The 24,856-nt window shown below is 42.0% G+C and overlaps 1 protein-coding gene and 1 long non-coding RNA gene across 4 annotated transcripts in view; one reads left to right on the forward strand and one right to left on the reverse strand.

The window, feature by feature from the left end:
* LOC132006857 (uncharacterized) overlaps positions 1-20,328 on the reverse strand; it is a 23,794-nt gene extending 3,466 nt beyond the window's left edge. Inside the window, exons 1-2 of one of the 2 annotated variants that reach the window (XR_009401240.1) lie at positions 20,242-20,328; positions 3,107-3,244 (exon numbers count right to left, since the gene is read on the reverse strand). This is a non-coding gene — a long non-coding RNA (uncharacterized LOC132006857). Of the gene's footprint in view, positions 1-3,106; positions 3,245-19,997; positions 20,190-20,241 lie in introns of those variants that run through there. The other variant, XR_009401239.1, reaches the window with a different exon arrangement.
* Positions 20,307-24,406, forward strand: C1GALT1C1 (C1GALT1 specific chaperone 1). 2 transcript variants are annotated; one of them, XM_059384924.1, is made up of 2 exons: positions 20,307-20,461; positions 22,924-24,406. In XM_059384924.1, the coding sequence occupies exon 2, from the start codon at positions 22,929-22,931 to the stop codon at positions 23,883-23,885; it is 957 nt and encodes a 318-aa protein (XP_059240907.1). In that variant the 5' UTR covers positions 20,307-20,461; positions 22,924-22,928; the 3' UTR covers positions 23,886-24,406. The 2 variants fall into 2 exon arrangements, with proteins under 2 accessions (XP_059240907.1, XP_059240905.1); XM_059384922.1 differs by having other exon boundaries at positions 20,309-20,661.
* Positions 24,407-24,856: the final 450 nt, after the last annotated feature.

Consider the following 24,856-nt stretch of genomic DNA (forward strand, 5'->3'; position numbering starts at 1 on the left):
CCTCAGGGTCCTGGGATCGAGTCCCGCATCGGGCTCTCTGCTCAGCAGGGAGCCTGCTTCTCTCTCTCTCTCTGCCTGCCTCTCCATCTACTTGTGATTTCTGTCAAATAAATAAATAAAATCTTTAAAAAAAAAATAAAATAAAATAAAAACTATTGGTAAAAGTCTGCTTTATGCAAAGGAGCTTTCTGTAAGCCATCACAGGGAGTCTGACAGTCATGAAGAGTATTGTCTACAGAGAAGGAAGAATGGTGGCAAGGTTAAGATTAGTACAGCAAGAAAGTCTGGAATCCAATTTCTCACAGCAGCCAGCTAGCCTAAGAAAACCTTACAACTGGCTTCATTTTGGGAAGTTCAGGATGCCATGAGGACTGTTTGGATCTATGTGTAGCCTTTGTTCTGAGCTCAGGTGCTGCAAATATCAAACCAGAGTCTGAGCAAACTGCAGTTTCTCCACGGAAACCTTGCGTTCCTTTAAAGCTAACAGCCTAAACAGGTGGATGCTGTCCCTGCAACGCCTGAGAAGGGGATCAGAGAAGCAAGTGCCTGAGTATTGTAATAAGGCAGAACTTCTAGTTAACTTTGTATCTTCTAAATCCACTTTTAAGGTTTGGGAGAAGTAGGAAGGACTTTCAGCAAAACTCTGGGGCATTACTGCCCAGGTACACTGCTCTTCTTCCCCAAAAGGCAAAGAGATAATTGACGGACCTTATCCACAGAGAAATCAATCACAGCTAAAAATCTGACGAAACAAATACAAGATGTTGAAGGGTCATCTGATTCACTGAGCTGGCAATTTTGGTTGTTGCTATCAAATTCTAGAATTATCTCCCCCTTTCAGGAGAAAAAAATTCCAATGTTATTTTTCTAAGAAATCTCAGCCCAAAAATTGAATAGGGGCAGAGGAACTAAGAAAAGAATGAGTATCTCTTAAAGGAAACAAGAAGGAATTGGTTTAAAGATAGGAACGGGCTGAGGTTTACTAGCGACCCCCACTACTTGAACCATTTTAGTACTTCGAGCAGGGGCTGTTTAATAATAGTGGGACTGCGCACTGAGAGCGTAGGTCTGGTGTCGACAAGGACACAAAGAGATTCATCCCCAGTCTGGAGAGTTTCTTCTCCAAGCTGGTAAAGAGGAAGAATTGAGAAAAGCCCCTGTAATTCTTCGGAGTCCTGTAGTTGGGAGTTCAGAGGGCACGGGAAAGGCTGGTTGGAGGGCTTGGTTGGAAGGCACTTGGAACACTTAGAACGCTTACCTTTGGAACAATCTTTCTTCCAATGTCCAATAATGGCAGAGACCAGGAGGGGGTTGCTTTTGTTTAAGGTGCTTCCGTTTGTTAGAGTTGAAAATGAAAGATTTTAGTGGTCTTCCTTGTAGCTGAATTCTCTGGGGTGTGGGTGGGCCACTTTGCTAAAATAACTGAATCTGAAGCAGACAGTTTCCCATTCCATCCTAGTCCTTTTAACCACAAGGGAAAAATCCAGATTCAGCCCTTTAATGAACACAGAATTGAAGGGTACCTGAGTGGATTTAACATCCTTAGAAAGGCCACAATTTTCCTGAAAAACAGTTTGGAGGTGACTGTAATAGTCCTGCAAAGGTTCATGGGGTTTCTGAGTGCAAGCTTCAATCTTATCCCAATCAGCAGGTTTTCGGCAAGCCCTAGGGACTGCCCAGTGAAGCTGTTTAGCAATTGCCCAGCCTGATCATATAAAAAGGCATGGGGTTGGTCTCTCATTTAAAGTTCTAAAGAGGGGCGCCTGGGTGGCTCAGTGGGTTAAAGCCTCTGCCTTCGGCTCGGGTGGTGGTCCCCGGGTCCTGGGATCGAGTCCTGCGTCGGTCTCTCTGCTCCACGGGGAGCCTGCTTCCTCCTCTCTCTCTGCCTGCCTCTCTGCCTACTTGTGATCTCTGTCTGTCAAATAGATAAATAAAATTTAAAAAAAAATAAAGTTCTAAAGATGGGACGCCTGGGTGGCTCAGTCACCTTTGGCTTAAGTGTCTTAAGCACCTGCTTTCAGCTCAGCTCATGATCCCAGGGTCCTGGGATCTAGTCCCGCATGCAGCTCCTTGCTCACCTGGGAGCCTGCTTCTTCTTCTGCCTGCCGCCCTCTCCCGCGCACCTCCCCCCGCCCCGCTTGTGTGCTTGGGGCTCGCTCTCTCTCTCTCTGACAAATAAATGAAGTCTTTGAAAAATAAAGTTCTAAAGATTTTTCAGGATCATCCCAATTAGCTGTTTTCATCCAGTGCTGGGCCTGGCCTTCAACAAGCATGTGAACTGGCTCAGATACAAATCTGAGGAAGCTGATTGGTAGGTCTGAATGATTACATTAAATTCCTTGGCAAATCTATGAGGATCTTCAATAACTCCTAGAAAATCTTTCACTATGGCTCCTAGTTCAGCCTTAGTCCAGGGGACATGGGAAAGCAGGAGCTTCCTAAGAGCGTAATTTTAAAGGGGCCGGTTTTAATGGGTTCAGAGAAGGGAGAGGGGAGAGGTTCAGAGAAAAAGGGAAGTTCACTGAGAGAAGAAGAATGAGGAAGCAGAAGGTATAAAGGATGTAGAGACAAAGAGGACAGGGGAGGAAGAAAGAGGCCTGAAAAGGTTTTTTTGTCTTCTTTCAATTGTTTGTTCACCTTCGTTAATTTTAAATGGTATTTTTTTTTAAAGAGATGATTTTAGAGTCTTAGATACTCTTGGAAGCTTCAAGATATTCATTGAAATAGGTATCCCATTCAGTTCATTTTATTTTAGAGCTTCTAATTTGGCTCTAAGAAAATCAAGTTTGGGAAGATCCAACGTTCCCCATAACAGCCACTGGAATCCTAAGTAATTTTTTGTTAAGTTGGTCCAATTACTTAAAAATGCACATGAGGAGGGACCATAGTTTTAATCATAAAACTGGCTGGGGTCCCAGAAGGACGACCCTCCTGAGAGAACTTAGCAGATTGAGAACCCATTACTCAAAAGCAGAGGTTCAGGAAACAGAAGAGTACTCACGAGGAAGGACAACAGTTTCATTAAAAAAAATTTTTTTAAACAGATCCAAATAAAGTCGGAGAGCTCAACCAGAAGGAGGGAGCTCAGATCCGAGAGTAGACTTACCGAACTAAAGGCAAGATGACTCACAGAAGCAGAAAGCACAAGGTACTAACGTAGGTACTTTACATGGTTCTGGGGGTCGTGACTTCCTCAGGGGTTCCTCTCCTTTGGGTCCCATCTGGGTCACCATGTAATGCTGACCTTAAAAAGCAAAAGAGCCAGTTATTCTACCAGCAAAATGACTTCATAAGGGAATAGAGAGGAACTGAAACTCAAGATAGGAAAACTACGGTGAACCAGGGGCAAATCCAGAAAACTGAGGAGAGGGGCTTGCTTTTAGGAGGGGAAAGGAAGAAGCTAGGAGGAGAAGCTGTTTTGCTGAGTTCTCACTGGCTGGATTGTTGCTGGGCCATGAGAAATTCTTCCTCCTGCTGGGGCGTTACAAGGTAAGCGGCTTCCTCTTGGGGAATGCGAAATATGCTTCTTACAAGCAAGCAGTAATTCATGAGAGCTCCCCCTTCAGGGCTTCCCGACTCAATTTTTAAACTGTTTTTGAAATTTACTCTTTATTTATTTGAGAGCGAGCGAGAGAGATCAAGCACATATGGCTTGTAGGGGCATGTAGGGGCAGATGGGGAGGGAGAGAATCTCAAGGAGACTCCCCACTGAGCATGGAGCCCAGTGCAAGGCTCAATCTCACAACCCTGAGATCAGGATCTGAGCCGAAATCACAAGTGGGTTGCTTTACCGACTGAGCCACCTCCTGACTCCATTTTAAATGAGGTTTCCTTTATTTTCACACTTCCCACTTTACAGCCTCTGGACTTTTCCCAAGTCCTTCCTCGCAATCAAAATGTACCTGTTTATTACCTCTTTACTTGATGTCAGTGATATAATTCAGGGTTAAGGCATACTAATATTTTGTGGATTTTGTTTCCCACATGCCCCACATAAGAGTTTCAAGGGATGTATTATGAAGAATATTAAATTAACAAAATATTTAGGGACCTAGTATGAACCTGGCATTGGCCTAGATCCTATAGCACTGTATCAAAGAACAGAAAAATTGCCACTGGGGCGCCTGGGTGGCTCAGTTGGTTAAATGTCTGACTCTTGATTTTGGCTCAGGTGGTGACCTCAGAGTCGTGAGATTGAGCACCACATGAGACTCCGTGCTCCATGCTGTCTACTTCTCTCCCTCTCTCTCTCCCTCTGCCCCACCCCCTGCTCACACACTTGCACACTCACCCTCATAAATAAAATCTTCTAAAAATACTTTATAAAGAAAGAAAAATTGCCACACTGGATCTATCCAGCCTACTACCCAGTACTACAAAGGACACGCTCTGGAAAAAACAGAGATGGGGCACCCAGGTGGCTCAGTCGGTTAAGTGTCTGCCTTTGACTCAGGTCATGATTCCAAGGTCCTAGGTTTGAGAACCACGCCAGGCTCCACGTTCAGTGGGAGAGTCTGTTCCCCCTCCACCCTCTCCCTGCTTATGTGTGCGTGCGTGCGCTCTCTCTCTCTCTCTCTCTCTCTGAAATAAATAAATAAATAAAATTTTTTTTTAAAGAAAGAAAAAACAGAGATGGAACATTCAAACAACCTTTCTGGCAGGCTTTTTAGACAAACATAGAAAAGGCTTTAAATTTACACACTCTGACCTATAATTTTACTCCTAAGAATTTATGCTAAGGAAATAATAAGAGATACTTCAAAGATGCAAGTGCAATGATGTGTATTACAACATTATTTATAATACTGAAACAATCTAAATATCCAAAATAGATGGCAAGGTAAATAATTTATTCTGTATTCGTATGATAGAACGTTGTGTACATTAAATTCCTATTAACACAAAATTCTTTGGTGACAAGAAAAATCTATTGCTGATTGTGAAAATTTTTTTTAAAGATTTTATTTATTTATTTAACAGACAGAGATCAGAAGTAGGCAGAGAGGCAGGCAGAGAGAGAGAGGAGGGAAGCAGGCTCCCCGCTGAGCAGAGAACCCGAAGCGGGGCTTGATCCCAGGACCCTGGGACCATGACCCGAGCTGAAGGCAGAGGCTCAACCCACTGAGCCACCCAGGCACCCCTGATTGTGAAAATTTTTGTTTTAATTTTATGCATAGACAAAGACTGAAAAGATTTACCTTAAATGTTGAAAATAATGTTTGTATCAAAATGATAGGAATATGAATGACCTTTTTTAAGCTAAATGTTCTAAATTTCCACAAGAAACATTCTTTTTTAATTGGGAAAAAACAATGCAATTGTCTATTTTTTAAATGGAATATTCCCTGAGAAGGACTACTTGTCTTCCTTAAAACATCAAAGAGTAATAATATTCCCAGCTTCCCTAATGTAGCCATTTATAGTTTTTCATTTGTAAATGTGTTTAACAGTTTTAATCCTTTTCACTTCTGCTAACTTGTGCTATTATTTTTTTTGAAATAATTATACATTCAACAAAGGTTACAAGGAATGTAGAGAGAAGTCCCATGCACTGTTTCCTCAGTAGCCCCAATGTTAGCATCTTATACAACTCTAGCGCAATATCAAAACCAAGAAATTGACATTGGTACAATCCTCAGTGCTTATTCAGATTTCACCAGTTATACATGTACTCGTTTGTGTCTGGGTGTTGTGTGTGGGTGAGTGTTTAGCTCTATATAATTCTATCAGATGTATAGCCTTGCATAACAACCACCACAATCAAGATCTAGAACATTTTCATCACAACAAGAATCCTTCATGTTGTACTTTTTAAAAGATTTTATTTATTTGAGAGGGAGAGAGAGAGAGGGCATGAGTGGAGGAGGAGCAGATGGAGAGGGACAAGCAAACTCGGCGCTAAGCGTGGAGTCCAACATAGGGCTCGATCCCATGACCCCGAGATCATGACCCAAGCCAAAATCAAGAGTCAAATGCAAAATTTTTAAAAAACAGTATTTTTCCTTATATTAACTGGTACAACTCCTTGCTATCCTTTCTATATTTTTTGCCTGCATCTTTTGATCACCTCTTCATCTGATACCACTTTTGTACTATAATGAGAGAACAGGGAAATAATTTAGTATTTCCCAAGAGTACAGAAAGGTTTTTTCTTGGTTTCCCAACCCATCACTGATTAATGTCACATATATATTCTGGGTTGTTGTCAAATTTGGGAAAACTTCTATCGAATTTGGGAAAACCTCTATATCATTTCTTGTCTATATAAGCTGTAAGATTTGGGGCTATGTCAAGTTTTTTATATAATGACTAATCTTAGATAAGCTTTAGACTTACTGGTTTAAAAGTGTTCCCTCAAGTCATTTCTACACTGGTACAGCACCCATAACTTAAATATATGCAGAAGTGATAGGAAACTACACAAATATATCCTGCTAACCCCAAATAAATATATTTGAAATGCAATTTCTCTTTGGTTGGATCCCCAAAAGAATAGTTCCAGTAGAAGGGCACCTGGGTGGCTCAGCTAAGCACCTGCCTTTGGATCAGGTCATGTTCTCCACATCCTGAGATCCAGCCCTATATTGGGCTCCCTGCTTGGCAGGGAGTCTGCTTCTCTCTCTCTCTCCCCTCCTCCCTGTTCATTATCTTTCTCATAAATAAATAAATAAAAATCTTAAAAAAAATAGCTCCAGTAAAAACAGAACTCTCCACAGAAAGCAAACAAAGGCAGAAAATATAAAAGGAGCAAAAGTGTTTTCTGGGTTGGATGAAGATAGACACTTATTTTTAATACTTCTTGTGTCTTCACAAGTAGATTTAAAGTTAATAAAAGTATTCCCCTCTCATATACATTTAAAGTAGTCTAATGTTGTGAATTCCCTTGACAGAATTGGGAAAACCATGTCCCAGAAGAATAAAGCCTCAGAGGAAACCTGCTGGAGCTAATCTGTGGCAGGAAAGCCTTCCCCACCACTGAATTCTAAACGTGCTCCGTGGCAAAGGCTTCTGAAAGGAGGAGAGCGAAGACAGAAATCCTAAGGAAAAGACGGGATGGATTTAGCCACACTAAACTTAAAAACATCCATGATGTTTATTTATTTATTTGACATGAGGTTAAAACAAAACCAAACACTAAAAAAAAAAACCCCAATGGGAAAAAAGTACTTGTTATTCATATTACAAAGGAGAGCACCAATACAGAAATCAATTAAAAATTTTAAAGCATGAGGAATCCAACAGAAAAACTGGCAAAGAACATGAACAGTCCATTCACAAAGAAAGAAATACGCAAAGGCAAACACTGAAACAACTGCCAAGGAGTTAGAAAAACCAATCCCTCCCACCCTTCTGTTGGGAATATAAATTAGTTCACCTTTATACGAGGCTACTTGACAATATAAAAATGACACTAACACTTATAAGAAGCTTGCTCTTTGCTAAGTACTCTGTGAAGTGCTTTGCACTGATTAAGTTATTCAATTCTCACTCAGCTTTATTGATATTCAATGTGCATTATTTGAAATAATGAAAACTCTAGACTCCTCAGACCCCCAACAATAGGGTTTGGTTAAATGGATCATGGAACCTCTCTCTATACAACAGGACTGAAATGATCTGTATTTACCACATGAAAAGCTCTCAAAATATAGTTTGCTTTTTTTCAAAGATTTTATTTATTTATTTGACAGACAGAGATCACAAGTAGGCAGAGAGGTAGGCAGAGAGAGAGGAGGAAGCAGGCTCCCCGCTGAGCAGAGAGCCTGATGCGGGGCTCAATCCCAGGACCCTGGGATCATGACCCAAGCCGAAGGCAGAGGCTTTAACCCACTGAGCCACCCGCGCACCCTAGTTAAGTTTTTTTTTTTTAAAGACTACAGAAGAGGGCGCCTGGGTGGCTCAGTGGGTTGAAGCCTCTGCCTTCGGCTCAGGTCATGATCCCGGGGTCCTGGGATCGAGCCCCACATCGGGCTCTCTGCTCAGCAGGGAGCCTGCTTCCTCCTCTCTCTCTCTCTGCCTGCCTCTCTGCCTACTTGTGATCTCTGTCTGTCAAATAAATAAATAAAATCTTTAAAAAAAAAAAAAATAAATAAAGACTACAGAAGAGAATGTATGATATACCATTTCCATTGTACAAAAACTGCATGAATAAATACCTATCTACATATGGATATGTATGTAGAAAAATCTTGGGGAGGAGCACCTGGGTGGCTCAGACAGTTAAGCATCTACCTTTGGCTCAGGTCGTGATCCCAGGGTCCTGGAATCGAGACCCACAGTGGGCTCCCTGCTCAGCGGGGAGCCTGCTTCTCCCTCTCCCTCTGCTGCTCCCCTTCCCTGTGCTCTCTCTCTCAAATAAATAAAATCTTTTAAAAAAAATCTTGGGGACATATAGCAAAATGATGACAACGGTTATTTCCAGGTGGTGGGATTTTAGATGATCTTGATTTTCTGCCTTACAACTTTTCCATGAATGCCTTCTTCAGTTTTGCTATCACTATTCCTGGGCAGCAGGGGTAAGACGGGCTTGAGGGGCACACGACCTGTGGTGTCCTACACAGCTCCATCCTTACAGAAGCCCATGTTTTGTTTAATATTCTACTGTCACGATTTTGAAATTCTGAATAATTCATGAATAAGAGGGCCCACATTTTCAGTTTGCACGGGCTCCTGCAGATTCTGTAGTGGGTCCTGTCAGGAGTACACCTTGCCTCTTCAGCTGTCAGCCTGAAGTGTGGGATCCTGCAACTGTCACCACTCTGAGAACTTGCTGTTTTCATTTTCCTTCCCTCACACAGAAAGGAAAACCTCTCGACAAGGAGGCTTTGGACTCATTTTTTCCACCATCGGCTGATTGATCAACCCTCTCCCTGGACAAGGAAAGCCTCTGAGGACAGACTATTTTTCTTCCCTATTAGATTTTAGCTTTACACTCTCTCCCAGCCCCCAACGGGATGGATCATGGGCGTCCCTTACAACATCTGCCTATACCTTCCAAAATGCCAATCCTGGCAGGGGAAAAACTTGTTCTTCGGAGTAACACACTCAATCACAGCAACTACTCTAGCGTCAAACACATATGCGTTCATTACCTATGTATATTGTCTTTAGGTCATTCAGTAATGAGCCCGTGATTGTGGCCATGAGATTTCCTTATAGTTTATTCCCATCAACTAAGCTTTTCATTGTCACCAACAGTTTCATCTCCACTTGGAGATTTCACTGTGCATGCCTCCCTTTAGATGTTTTGTAAAGATTTATCTTTTGAAAAACTAGCTACCGGGGCGCCTGGGTGGCTCAGTGCGTTAAAGCCTCTGCCTTTGGTTCAGGTCATGATTCCAGGGTCCTGGGATCGAGCCCTGCATCAGGCTCTCTGCTCAGCGGGGAGCCTGCTCCTCCTCTCTCTCTGTCTGCCTCTCTGCCTACTTGTGATCTCTGTCTGTCAAATAAATAAATAAAATCTTGAAAAAAAAAAGAAAAAAGAAAAACTAGCTATACCCCATCCCTAAGAAATCATGCTTTTGAAATGTCAAAATAATATCCTTAACCTCCTTTATCTTTACCTTTGTTTCCTATTTCTAAGGCAGCATCTACTCAGAAGAGGGTCAGAGCCCACTAGTGACTCAATTCCCTTTAAAACAGTGGTTGTGACATCTCATCAAAAGTTTCATGGGGTCGGGGCGCCTGGGTGGCTCAGTGGGTTAAAGCCTCTGCCTTCAGCTCAGGTCATGATCCCAGCATCCTGGGATCGAGCCCCGCATCGGGCTCTCTGCTCTGAGGGGAGCCTGATTCCTCCTCTCTCTCTGCCTGCCTCTCTGCCTACTTGTGATCTCTGTCTGTCAAATAAATAAAATCTTAAAAAAAAAAAAGTTTCATGGGGTCAACTTATATTACATCCACCAAATGTTTTATCTGCATGCTACTTAATCCTTCAAATAAATCCAGTTAACTAGATAAGCATTATAGAAATCACATCTCCTCTAAGAAATTCTTTTGGTCCAAATATCTTCTACTAGCTTTTCTGACAGGAAAGTCAAAATTCCCAGTTCTTGAGACACCTCTGTTGTGCCACACTTACCATATAAACTAAAAAAAAAATCCAATTTTGGATATTTCCAAATACACATAAAAGTATAAGGAATGATGCAATTAAGTTCCAGGTATCCATTACTCCCCTTCAGCAATTACATTCTGCCAATCTCAATCATCACTTTTTAATTTCGTTTCTTGATTTAGAGGAAATTTTGAGCATTGGCTTCTCACTAGGAATACAGCCAAATTCATAGTCTCACTTGAAATAAAGCTGTCACCTCAGTAGCAGTTATCTAGTTAGAATCTAAACGCATTCCCCCTTCCCAGATTCCCCATCTCTAACCAACCTGCTCCCCAACTCCCGCTCTTCCCACCCCTAAGCCGCAACTGGCATTTGTCCCAGCTAACTGATCTAATGATCTAATCCTTTCTCCTTTCAACTATGGGAACACGGGACAGGGAGACTTAGAGAACACATTTGTTCAGCATTCTGCAGAAGAGGCAAAATTGCCTTCTGACCCATGCATTCCAGGGCAATTCCGTTTCACTTCTTCACCTTCTGGAGAGGTGAGCAAATAACAGCTTTAGAACAAAAAAATATATTTTTGGAGCTTTTGTTCAGAGATCTGTTTAGGGGCGCCTGAGTGGCTCAGTTGGTTGAGCTTTCCACTCTTGGTTTCGGCTCAGGACATGATGTCACAGGTCCTTAGAAGGACCCCCATTGGGCTCTGTACTCAGCGGGGAGTCTGCTTGAAGAGTCTCTCCCTCTGCCCCTCCCCCAACTTGTGCACACAGGGATGCAGGTGCTCTCGAATAAATACATTTTTTAAAAAAGATCTGTTTAAAAGTATGCTATGTCTATGCATGAGAAAGTGGGTATTAAGCAAAGAAGGCAAGAAGAGCAAGGTTCAGAGGGAATAAGATGGAGAATTAAGTTATGGGTCTCGCAAAAGGAAGCAATACTTCTGGGCTGCCTCTGACACTTGATCTCCTTTATCTTCCCAACAATTTCAGGTACAACTGAATTCCCATTTTACATATGAAGAAACTGAGGAAACTCAAAACGTCAGAAATCCTGTGGCTCCAGGCACCCAGTCTGTGAATGCTGGAGGAGGAATTCAATCGTATGTGACTCCAAAGTCGTGCTCTTTCTCCCTAAGCAGTGGGCTTGGGAGCACTGGGCAGTGGCACAGGACATTTGTCAGGGTCCCCAGGACAATCTCTTTTGAGGGCTTAGCCTGCAAACAAATGCCACTTTGTAATGAGACTTTCTCTCTTTCTCACCAGATGGTCCCCTAAATTAGTTGAAGCCTGTGGGCCTTAAATATAAAATAGGCGGATGCATGTTGATTATAATACTGCAGCTTGGTTTTCATCGCAAGTGTTAGGCTTAAAATGTAAGAATGTGATTGACTTATAGCATTTTCTTTTTAAAGGATGAAAGTTCCTTGCGTTTGATCAACCCAGCCCCTGGAAGCCTGGCTGCTGCTCTCCATAACACAGAGAACGACACCCAGGCAGGCGCCCAAAAGCAAGGGTACCATAGCCATCTGCCTAGGACAGGCCTGAGCCACACGACTTTGACCCAATCCACACTGCTGATGTTGCCCCTCGGAGGCCCATGGGAGGCAGTTTGTGCTCTTCCTCCCTTGGCCAGACTAGGCAAGTTTGTGTTTCCTCCAGAAGCCCCCGGCTTGCTACAATATTATCCACCCAGATCCTTCTTTGCCATCAGCATTTACCTGACCCTGCCTGGATCTAGAAGCTGATCCATCTGGACTGGACATCCGCCCCTTTCTTCCCCACTGAGCTGGAGGGAAAAAAGGCAGCTTTAAAACCTGCTTCTCTTTTACTCACACTTAGTATGCCTGTTTTGTCTGGATGTAAAGGCCCACTCACCTACAGCTAGGAAAAATTCTGCTCTCCTATCTAACTTTGGAACTGAGAAATCAGTCTTTGTTCAGACACGCTTCTCTACAAAGCCCGGCAGCTGGGGAGGAGTGGTGGCAGCAGAGAGGCTGCAGGAGCCAGGAAGGGAGAGGAGGGAGGCAATGGCGAGCAGAGAGGAGCAGTCGCCTCAGGGAAGGGAGACAGTTATCACAGGGTCCAGCAGGCAGCAGTAAGGGAGATGGCTCACGATTCAGGAAGAAGGGAGAAGGGGCTAAGTACCAAGCACTATGCTAGATGCTTTACGTATACCGGAACGTATACGTATACGTGGGACCAGAAATGAGGAGAAATTTTTGAATGCTAGGACACGGATTTAGGCAAGAAGTAATGAAGGACTTAGGAGAATGATAGCAGTTTGAATGGAAAAGAAAGAAGAAATAGGATTCACTGTGAGAGGAGTTTCAGCCTAACTTACCGGTTCACTGGGTGCAGAGGTCAGGGAAGAGGAAACCAAGAGAGCTTTGGGTTTTCATAATAAGTGACTGGGAAGATAGGGGACATTAATAGGAAAATGATGGTCAGGAGATAGATGTAGACGAGGTTGATCAATTTGGTTTGGGACCTATCTAATCTTTAAAAAAAATTTTAAAGGTTTTATTTGAGAGAGAGAGAGAGAGAGAGAGAATGAGAGAGTGGGAGGAGGGGCAAAGGGGAAGGGAGACAGAGAGGGAAAGAATCTCAAACAGACTCTGAGATAAGTGTGGCTCCCAACAGGAGGCTCGATCCCACAATCCTCAGATCATGAGATGAGCTAAAACCAAGAGTCTGACGCTCAACCGACTAAGCCACCCAGGTGCCCCTTGAAATTTTTTTTTTAAAGAGTTTATTTATTCATTTGACAGACAGAAATCACAAGTAGGCAGAGAGGCAGGCAGAGAGAGGGGGCGGGGAAGCAGGCTCCCCGCTGAGCAGAGAGCTGATCCCACAATCCTGAGATCATGACCTGAGCTAAAGGCAGAGGCTTTAACCCACTGAGCTACCCAGGTGCCCCTGAAATTTTTTATAATACAAATTTTCAAACATAGAGAAAAATTAAGGAAATAGGATATTGAAGTCCCATATACCCATTACCTAGCTCGACAATTATCAATTTATGGCCAATCTTGTTTCACCAATACCCTTACCTATTCCTCCTTTCCCCAACTAGATTATGTTGAAATAAATCTCAGATACATGATACCATCCATAAACACTTCAGTATGTATTTCTAAAAGATATTCTTAACATAGACACATAGTGGGGCGCCTGGGTGGCTCAGTGGGTTAAAGCCTCTGCCTTCGGCTCAGGTCATGATCCCAGGGTCCTGGGATCGAGCCCCGCATCGGGCTCTCTGCTCCGCAGGGAGCCTGCTTCCTCCCCTCTCTCTCTGCCTGCCTCTCTGCCTGCTTGTGATCTCTGTCAAATAAATAAATAAAATCTTTAAAAAAAACCCATAGACACATATAATTATCTTACCTAAAAGAAATTAATCATCAAATACTTAATGTCATCAATAAGTATCCAAATTTCCTCTCCTTGTTTATTTATAATTGAGTGGCTAAAATCAGAATCCAGATAAACAAGACCCACTGAATGTAAGATTCTGTCTAAAACTGCCATGTAGACATATCAAACAGGCAACTAAAATTTCAGGTCCAAAACTCAAATGAAGAGGTAGAGGCCAGGGATACAGATTTAGAAATCATCTTCCCAGAGGGATGATGAAGCTATTTGAATAAATGAAGCTGAGTAGATACCATAGAAGGAGAATATAGCAATAAGAATGGCTCAAGGATAAAGCCTTGGGGAACAACTACATTCAGGAAGAAAAGAGCCCTCTGGGATGGGGATGGGAGTAGTTTGAGAAAGAAGTGAAAAGCTGAAAAAGAAAACAAGATAATGATGTCACCGGAGCCAAGAAATGAAAGCATTACACAGAGGGAGAACCATGTAATTGTGCTCGCTTCATGTTTTCCATCAAAAGAGTCTTGGGCTGGGGCACCTGGGTGGCTCAGATGGTTAAGCACCTGCCTTCAGCTCAGGTCATGATCCCAGGGTCCTGGGATCCATCCCCATGTAGGGCTCCCTGCTCAGTGCAGAGCCTACTTCTCGCCCTCCCTTGGCCATTCCCTCCACTTGTCCTCTCTGGCTCTCTCTCTGTCAAATAAATAAATTATATATATACACGTATATATATATTTTAAAGTCTTGGGCTAAATCTCAGTCCCTGCTCTACTGTGTGACTTTCTAGCTGTGCTATACATTAAGCAAATCATATCTGTAAACCCAACATTCTTCGAATGTAAAAAACAGGTAAGACCAGTCCTTCCCATTAAAAGGCTGTGTAAGGATCAAATGAGAAAGGGATCCATGTGAAGAAGGCCTTTTTTACTGCAAAGTATTGGACAAATATGAGAGGCTATTCACTCAATACATCTTTACTGTTTTTATTAATGTGAAAATATACCTTAACTGCTGAAGGGAAGGTTAAGTTTCTAATATTAAAAAATGCTGAATTCCAAAGGCCATAATTCTTCTAGAGTCTCATACTAGCTAGCTCTTATGAGCATCTACTGTCTACTGGGCACTGTTCTAAATCCTACAAATAGGGACAGGGGCACCTGGGTGGCTCCGTCAATTAAGAGTCTGCCTTCAGCTAGGGTCATGATCTCAGGTCCTGGGATCTAGCCCCACATCTGGCTCTCTACCCAGCAGGGAGTCTGCTTCTCCCTCTACCTCTGCCCCCTCCCACTGCCCCTGCTCATGTTCACTCTCTTTCTCAAATAAATAAAACCTTTTAAAAAATAAAATATATCCTCCACATACCTTAACTCATTTGAGCCCCTTAAAATCATATGAGATAGGTACTATTATGAGTCTTGTTTTACAGATGCTGAAGCTGAAGCTGAGAGGAGTGAACTAACTTGCCCCAGGTCACACAGCTCGAAAACCGGTGAGTCAAAGCTCAAGCCAAGTCTTTCCTATGCCCAAAACTGACCTCTTAGTCACTACACCAAAGTTCCTGTTAAAAATATGTATTGAAAGGGGCGCCTGGGTGGCTCAGTAAGTTAAGCATCTGCCCTTGGCTCAGGTCATGATCCCAGGGTCCTAGGATCGAGTCCCACATCAGGCTCCTTGCTCAACAGAGTCTGCTTCTCCCTCTGCCCGTTGATCCCCCTGCTTGTGAGCTCTCTCTGACAAATAAATAAACTTTTTAAAAAAAGAAATTAGTCCTTTAAAAAATAGGTACGCATTGAGAGGTACCTGGCTCCGTCCTTGGAACATGCAACTCTTGATCTCAGGGTCCTGAGTTCAAGCCCCACAATGGACTTAGAGTTTAAAAAATTTTAAATTAAAAAACAGTGGAAAAGTATGCTTTGGAAAATTAGAAGATCACCATATTATAACCCTAATGATTTACAGATCTAGGCATCAAGCATCAATGCAGCTATTATCACAGAAACAACCAGACATTATATGGCTCCTGAAGTAAGCACACATTCACCAACTATGAAGTTAATTTTGCCCCCTATCACACCCCAAATGGAACTTGAATCAAACAAAGCTTTTATTTTTTTAATTTTTTTAAAAGATTTTATTCATTTATTTGACAGAGAAAGAGATCACCAGTAGGTAGAGAGGCAGGCAGAAGGAGAGGGAGAAGAAGGCTCTCTGCTGAGAAGGGACCCCCCCAAACAAAGCTTTTAGATTAGGGTCACAGTTGCCAGATAAAATTTAGGACACCAAATTAAAGTTGCATTTCAGATAAACAACAAATAATTTTCTTAGTATAAGCATGTTCTGTGCAATATTTAATATGTCCCATGCATTATACTTGGAGCATACTTTTACAAAAAAGTATTCATTGTTCATCTGAAATTCAATTTTAACTGAGTACCCTGTGTTTCTATTTGCTAAATATGGCAATCCTACTTTATTGTTTTTTAAATATTTTATTCACAGATTTGAGAGAGAGAGAGAGAGAGCACATGAGCAGGGGGGAGAGGCAGAGGAAGAGGGAGAAGCAGACACCCTGTTTGTCTTATCCTTAATAAGGAGCCTGATTCAGGGCTTTATCCCAGCCAAAGGCAGACGCTCAACCGACTGAGCCACCCAAGTGCCCTGGCAATCCTACCCATTTATAAGAAACACAAAGGACTGAGAAACATACTAATTTGAATACTCACTAGATGTTTGATTACATTAAGAAATCATTAATTTTTCAGTTGTCTAGTTATGACTTTTTTTTTTTAAGATTTTATTTATTTATTTGACAGACAGAGATCACAAGTAGGCAGAGAGGCAGGCAGAGAGAGAGGAAAGGAAGCAGGCTCCCCGCTGAGGAGAGAGCCTGATGCGGGGCTCGATCCCAGGACCCTGGGATCATGACCTGAGCCGAAGGCAGAGGCTTAACCCACTGAGCCACCCAGGCGCCCCAATTGTGAGTTTTTTTTAAAGAAGCTATCTTTTACAGATACACATTGAAATGTCTGTGGTTGAAATCATATGATGTCCTAAAGGTCCTTCACAGTAATTTGGAAGGGAGGGAAGGGGATGAGATATAGATGTAACAAGACTGGCCGTGAACTCATGATGTTGAAGCTTCCTCAAAAGTACATTTGATTTCACTACACTCTTCTATTTCTGTGTGTGTTTAAAATTTCCCATAATAAAAAAGTTTTTAAATGAAGCAATACCCAGCACAGTGACTGGCATACTGTAAATACTTAATATGTATCTGTTGGCAGGCAAATGGTGTTTTTTTTTTTTTTTTTTTAAGAACGCTCTCAGATGGCCATCAAATGGAAAAACATTCTGGAAATGAGATTACAAGCATGAATATGCCTGAAAACACAAATGAGATTCATTTAGGGACCAAACTATACTCAAATGGAAACAATAATTAATTTGCCCAGACAAGGGAATTTGTTTATTGAAGATGAACAGTTGTGAAAGTGTGGGAAGAAGAGGTATGTATTACAGGAAATTAATTTGGGTAAACACATAAGACATATTTAACCCTCCAAAAAGATGCTATGTGGAAAACAATCCACCTTGGGTTTTCTTCAATATGACATATTCCAGTGAACTGTGTAGAAAGTCATATTAATTTCCCAAAGGCCTTTGGACAGATTTTGAAAATCTGAGTGCTCACATGCAAATAAATTGCCATTACTAGAAATTAATGACTTCTCATGCTAAATAATGCATGCACTTGACAGGATGTCTTTATCAAAAATGCAGTATTGTCAGTTTTAAATGCAGTCTTGCTTCAAATGCTGGGTACATGGGGACAACCAAATTCTAAAGCAATCTTCTGCACAAGGTGTAGGCTAATGTGTTTAGTGAAGTGTTTAGTGTAGGTACGTGAAATAAGCTGTTTGTCTTATGCTTAATATCCCTCTATATCGATACATTATAATTAATTCAACAATTTCTCTTATTGATGGATGTTTCCTACCTCTGCTACTATAGACAACAATGCATTTACCCTTCTACATTTAGCCTTACATTCTCGTGCTTTAATTTCTGGGAGAGAGATTATAAGAAGTAGGTTGGCTGGGCCAAGAGTATAAATATTCTTAATTTTAATAGATACAAATTGCATGTATTTCTAAATTAGGGCTACAAATGTGCAGTGGTGTTCTAAAAATGCAATCACCAAGAGCACCTGGGTGGCACGGTTGGTTAAGCGTCTGATTCTTGGTTTCTGCTCAGGTCATGATCTCAGGTCCTGAGATCAAGCCCTGTGTTGTGCTTCATACTCAGTGTCTGCTTGAAATTCTCTTCTCCCTTTGCCCCTCCCTGCCACAAGCTGGCTCATGTTCTCAATTTCTTTCTCAAATAAATAAATCTTTATTTTAAATAATCGGTAATTGCATTTTAAATTATTTAACTACAAGCCAATCATCTTACTAACTTCACTACAAATGCTAAGTAAATTTCAGCTCTGCTTTAAGTAAAGAACTGGGTTCTCTGACAACTTCCCATTAACAGTGCCTTTGGTGTTAGAAATTCCATGGTTTATTCTATTTCAGAGCATACTGTATCAGTACTTCCAGTCTGGTATATCTTCCTGCATCAGGAAGTGGCATTTTATTTTATTTTTAAGATTTTATCTATTTTTTTGACAGAGAGAGACACAGCAAGAGAGGTAACACAAGCAGGAGTGGGAGAAGGAGAACAGGCTTCCCACTGAGCAGGGAGCCTGATGTGGGGCTCAGTACGGGGCTCAATCGCAGGACCCTAAGATCATGACCTGAGCCAAAGGCAGACGCTTAAGGACTGAGCTACCCAGGCGCCCCAGAAAGTGGCATTTTAAATTGTAACCTTGTCAGTCTCTGAATTCTGTGTGCCATTTCAATCTCTCCCTTCTTGGTCCTTTTTTTGCAAGGACAGACTGGTTCTCTGCACTCTTTAAGAAGGTACTGTTTTAGGGACACCTGGATGGCTCAGTGGTTAAGCATTTGCCTTCAGCTCAGTTCATGATCCCAGGGTCCTGGGATCGAGCCCCCACCCCACCCCCACAGTTGAGCCCCATGTCGGGCTCCCTGCTCAAGGGAGAGCCTGCATCTCCCTCTCCCTCTGCTCCTCCCCCTGCTTGTGTTCTGTCAAATAAATAAATAAAATATTTTTAAAAAGAAAATAATAAAATAAGAAGGTATTTTTTTAAAAGATTTATTTATTTTAGACAGAGTGCAGTGAGGAGGGGCAGAAGGAGAGAACCTCCAGCAGACTCCCCACTGAGCACAGAGCCCAAGGAGAAACTCAATCTCACTGACCCTGAAACCATGCCCTGAGAGGAAACCAAGAGTCTGATGCTCAACCAACTGAGCCACCAGGCACCCCACAAAAGGTATTTTCATTAGTAACTTCCCCTCTTCTATTTTTTGTCCCTCTAATCTTGAAGATCCCTTTAATGGATCTTCTTCCAATTAAAAAGTAACAACTGCTTGTTAGAACCAGTGAAACAATTCAATATGAGGATGTATAAAGACAAAGCTCATCACCTCCACCTCAATATAATCAGTATTAACAGCCTGCTGAGTCTTCCACAACTTTCCCTGCTCATACAAACAGATCACATATACAAAATTTTGTTTACACCAAAGTATAATCATACTATACACACTGTTCTGCAACTTGTTTCACTCAACTATGTACATATACACACACACATATATATATTTATATATGTGACAATATCTAGTACTTAACAAAATATAGTGGAGATACTCCAGTCTTAGATTCCTTTCCAGTTCTAAAATTTGCTTTTGTGTTCCTTCAGAGAGCATACTACCACTATAATTATTTTTAATGAATTTCTCAATGTCTTTCTTCCCTGCTAGACTGAGAACTCTATGAAGGCAGGGGGCCAATTTTGTTTGCCTCTCTATCTCCAGAATTTAGGATAGTGCTGCCAGGAGAGTAATTGCCTAAAATCTATTTGTTCATTGTTTCAGTGCTTCCTGAAACCTCTGTCTACTTAAACTGGGCCATTGTCAATACTCAAACATTTATCTTTAAGAACTCAAGCCCGAGGAAAGCCACCACTCAGTGTTATTTGGATGGAAACTAGTGACGGTACATTTTAAATATTTGGGGAAATTTGTGTTTTTTAGCAAAAAAAAAAAAAAAAAGCGAATTTTAAAAGATCACGTGTTTAACAGAGAGTTCTGCACTTATAATTAGGAAAGCTGGATTCTAGTCCCACTTCCAACATAAATTACCGTGTGGCCTTTAATAAGTTCCTTTCCTTTCTGGTCCTGGGGTCCTCATCTGTAGCTCTAACATTCATTAATTCCACAAATATGTACTGTCTACTGCGCGCTGACACTAGGCTAGGTGCTAGTGATACAGGGTTAAATACTAATAACAGCCAACATTTAATGAATGCTTACTCTGTGCTTGGTCTTGCACTAATGGGAGTCCTATGCACTCTCATTTACCTCCTACGAACACTACCGTAATAGTTTCTGTACTTTACAAAGGAGGGAACTGAGGTATAGCGAGGTGAAGTAACTTTCCCAGCATACCAAAGGACGCGGTGAAGACAGGATTGGATTCCAGTCAGTGGGGCTTCAGATGCCATTCCAATAACCACAGAAAATCCTTGCCCTCGTAATTCGAGAAATATTTAGGTGGCCTGCATTTTGGTTCCAGCCCAGAAATACTGGGTGGCGCACCCTTCTCATCGATATGACGGTGCAACGATGCAGTAGCATATTACAGAAACCACTGAGAAACCTGAAACAAGCGCTGCAAGCATCAACGCTCTACCTCGCTCTCGCGGTTTCCACGCCGAGAAGGTGAAGAGGTGGGCGGTGTCAGCGGGTCGTACGCACGGACGCCTCTGCGGCATCCCATTGGATACAGGCAAGCGTACGGGTCACGCCGGCAAGACGCGCTGCTCTGAACTCAGCAGGAAGCGGGGAGTAAGGGAGCGCGGTGTGCGGACGGGCCCCTCCGACGTCAGCAGGGCAGGCGGCTTCGCCAGGCGGTGAGTTCGTTTGCCCCGCCTCGCTCCCGCGCGGTCGCGGCGCTCACTTCCGGGCCCTCCCCGCCTTTAGTGAAACCATCGAGAGGACACCCCCTGCATCTAGAGCAGCCCGACCGGCAGCGTAACCGGGTGGCGCGCGAACGTGAGAGGAAAGCCGTGCGCAGCTGCGCTTTCCCGCCCCTGAGCCGTTCTAGACGCCGGTGAGTGCTGGGGCTTCGGCCAGCATCCTGTGCGGACCCGGGAGCGGCCTGACCCCGCCCCTCTCCTGGGGGAAGGCCTGGGCTCTGGCCGGGTCCCATCATGCACCACGCGGGGTACCCGGGCAGGTGCCGTGGGAGCGGTAGTTAGTGGAGGAGAGTGAGTCGCTTGCGTGGGGGCGCTGCCTTGGCCCCTCGGTGGGGTTTTGAGGTGACCACGTCCTCCCTCTCATTTTTGTTCTCTATTTCGTCCTCCTGCCTTTTCCATACTCCACCCAACTATCTTCATCTTCTAAAAAGTTGCCATCGCAGAAACCACTCTGGTAGTTTTTGCCTCATTGGTGCCCGTCTGCAGTTTTAAGTTTCCCTCTCCTCCGCACCAAATATCCTATCACGTACATCTCCAGGGTTACTTTTTTTTTGCCCCCCCCCCCAATGGAAAAAAAATCTACTCCGAGTAATTTGTGCATATGATCCATGAGTAGTATCCCCGTCAGGGAGAATTCTGAATGCTGTTCTGAAGCTAAGAGACACGTGTGAGTTATCGTATATGGGCCAGAAATAATCAAAGTCCTATATAAATTACTTTTAGAGTTCATCTTATAGTTCTGATATTAAGCAGAGCCTGCTTTCTATCAGTTCTTTTCCTTCCGTAGAGCTGTTTCTTGACCAAGTTCTGGGTGACACAGGAAAACCATCCTGCCTCTTTGCCCACCCCCACCCTCATTCAGGAATTATTCTGCCAAGCCATTTCACACCTTGACCTTCTAATAGAAGTCAAAGTCCATTTCCTCTAGAAGAAAACCAAGGGGTGGTTTCCTTATAGCAGGATGATAAGATGGGTGTAAAATGTCAATTATGGTTACAAATTCCACACTTTTTTCATTCATAAGAAAACAAGGTTATTCGGTATCTCATCTACTAAATTTCCAGCAATATGAGTGGAAGCACTCTTTAGATCATTATTCTGTAATAGGAAAAGCATTACACTGATATGAGGAGATCTGATTTCTGGTTCAGTTCTACCCCTGACTGTGTGACTTTGGGTCAGTTACTTAATCTCTGTGGACCCTCTCTTTGCTTGTCTGTAAAATGGGAGAAGTGATACTAGGTAGCTTCTAAGGCTTCTTTGAACTTTAAGAGGCCAAGGGGAAAATCTAAGGAGCTCAGTAGAACATTTCTTGTGGAGATAGGAGATTGGGAAATCTCAACAGTTGTATTTAAGGTTGGCTTTTCTTTTAATTTCTAATTGAAATCAAAGTGTAGACCTTGGAGCACTTGGGTGGCTCAGTGGGTTGGGGCCTCTGCCTTCAGCTCGGGTCATGATCCCAGGGTCCTGGGATCGGGCCCCGCATCGGGCTCTCTGCTCAGTGGGAAGCCTGCTTCTACCTCTTTCTCTGCCTGCCTCTCTGTGTACTTGTGATCTCTGTCAAATAAATAAATAAAATCTTTAAAAAAAAAAAGTGTAGACCTTTCCCTTTTTACTTCCCCAAAGAATAAGAAAATGCCTTTGGAGGAAATAAAATGTTCATTAGTGGTTCCCCAGATATGCCTATATTGAGTCAGTTCTCATCCAAATAATTTAACTATTTTCATTATGGGCTTTTATTACATAAGTTGACTGGGATACTGTATTGGAAGCCCTTTAGTCTTAGGAATGAAAAGAGTAATATGAACATGTATCAATCTCAAGAAATTTGCTATAGATGTACTCAAACACCTAAGGACAGCAGCCATCAGCTAAATAAAGCACTATGTTAAGAACAGAAATGCCAGCACAGATACCATTGGTGATTTGCTAATTGTAGGTGGTTTTATCTGTTCAATTTAAGGTTTCCATGTAAAGTCCATTTACATCTACAGAAGTATTTAAATTGTGCAAGCTTGTGAAATGAAATTCCTTCAAAGAGAATGATGGACTGACAACCTCTTTAACATTGGTTTCTAGGGTTAATGTTTTGATTTAGTACTCCGTTAATTAAATCCCCATAGAATAAGTGCAAAAATGGCCTCACAGAAAATTCTAGTGCACAGAGGTGTTGTTGTAAAGTTCCAGTTTATACAGAACAGTGGTCAGATACCATTGGAAGCTAAAGATTCTTAGACCTCTTAGTATTGGCATTCTGTGCAACTAACTTGATTTCAAATTTAGGAACATTTTTTATGTTAAGAGCAAAATGTAAGTATATAAGGTATACCAAATCAAATTGCTAGACTAATCCTTTTCTATTAAGTATCCTAAGGATCTTTTTCTTTTTTTTATAGGAAAAATGCTTTCTGAAAGCAGTTCATTTTTGAAGGGTATGATGCTTGGAAGCATTTTCTGTGCCTTGATCACTATGCTAGGACACATTAGGATTGGTCATGGAGATAGAAGGCACCAGCATAAGCATCATCACCTACAAGCGCCTAATAAAGAAGATATCTTGAAAATTTCAGAGGATGAACGCATGGAGCTCAGTAAGAGCTTTCGGGTATACTGTATCATCCTTGTAAAACCCAAAGATGTGAGTCTTTGGGCTGCAGTGAGAGAGACTTGGACCAAACACTGTGACAAAGCCGAGTTCTTCAGTTCTGAAAATGTTAAAGTGTTTGAGTCAATTAACATGGAAACAGATGACATGTGGCTAATGATGAGAAAGGCTTACAAATATGCCTTTGATAAATACAGAGACCAATACAACTGGTTCTTTCTTGCACGCCCCACTATGTTTGCTATTATGGAAAACTTAAAATATTTTTTGTTAAAAAAGGATCCATCACAACCTTTCTATCTAGGTCACACTATAAAATCTGGAGACCTTGAATATGTGAGTGTTGAAGGAGGCATCGTCTTAAGTATAGAATCAATGAAAAGGCTTAACAGCCTCCTCGGTATCCCTGAAAAGTGTCCTGAACAGGGAGGGATGATTTGGAAGATATCAGAGGATAAGCAGCTAGCAGTCTGCCTGAAATATGCTGGAGTGTTTGCAGAAAATGCAGAAGATTCGGAAGGAAAGGATGTATTTAACACCAAATCCGTTGGGCTTTTTATTAAAGAGGCAATGTCTAATCACCCCAACCTTGTTGTAGAAGGATGCTGTTCAGATATGGCTGTTACTTTTAATGGACTGACTCCTAATCAGATGCATGTGATGATGTATGGGGTGTACCGTCTTAGGGCATTTGGGCATATTTTCCACGATGCGTTGGTTTTCTTACCTCCAAATGGTTCTGACAATGACTGAGAAGTGAAAGAAGAGCATGTATATGATCACCGTATAGGACAGGTGTTGTCACTATTTGTAGTTACACCTACATATCCAACATACAGTATGTTTCTTTTTTTTTAGTTTGGTGACACTGGTTTAATTGAACATTGAAGTTTAGTGGTGCATTTTTGAAGAGGGTGGGGTTTTTTCTCCTTAAAACACATGAAAATTTCAAACATATTGGAAAAAAATGTTTTAAGGCTAATTTTGCAAATAAAAGGTATATTTATAAATATATTTATGTGATAAATCCTAAATTATGAATCTGTGGCACATATTTTTGCTGATTGGTTAAAAAATTTAACATGTCTTTTTAGCTTTCTAAGATATGCAAATACAGTCTCTAGTTGTGAATTTGTGATTACAGTAAAACTTTGAGCTATGTGTTTCCATTACTTGTAATGCTGGTCCATGTTCTAAGCCTCTGCAAGTGCTCATGGATTTGCTTTCTCGAAATATACAACCAAGCAACAAAGGAAATTCGTTCCCAAAACTAATGTTGACGTGAAAGTTGAATTCTGTCCCTGAGAGAAAAAGTGAAAATTACCTATAAAGGTTAATCATTTTCCCAGGAGCTAATTTAGTGGCATTCCTCAGCATATACAAGTTGTCTGATACAATACTTCTCTGTGCAGACACTGAAATTGAAGTGGTCACTATGAAGAATCTATATCCGTTGAAATTTCTTTACTTTGCTGGGCAAATGAGTTCTGTGGAAGTCTCCTTTCAAGAACTTGTTTTAATGGTCTGGAAGTTTGACTTACCTGAGTGGCGTCTGATCTTTGTTCACCTGTTCAAATTCTGAGATTTTCCCCATATTCATAGTTGCAATCATATCCAGTGGTTTCAGGTGCGGAGGCCCCAACCTCACCATTCATCTTGGACCATACCCTTTGCCTAATTTCAGTGGCTACCCAGAAAGCTTTATCTAGGGATGAATACAACAG

The sequence above is a fragment of the Mustela nigripes genome, chromosome X (assembly GCF_022355385.1).
Source record: "Mustela nigripes isolate SB6536 chromosome X, MUSNIG.SB6536, whole genome shotgun sequence".
Classification (NCBI taxonomy): domain Eukaryota; kingdom Metazoa; phylum Chordata; class Mammalia; order Carnivora; family Mustelidae; genus Mustela; species Mustela nigripes.

What these genes read in the sequence shown, in the direction of transcription:
- C1GALT1C1 (XM_059384924.1), top strand. Translation starts at nt 22,929, where the DNA reads ATGCTTTCTGAAAGCAGTTCATTTTTGAAGGGTATGATGCTTGGAAGC.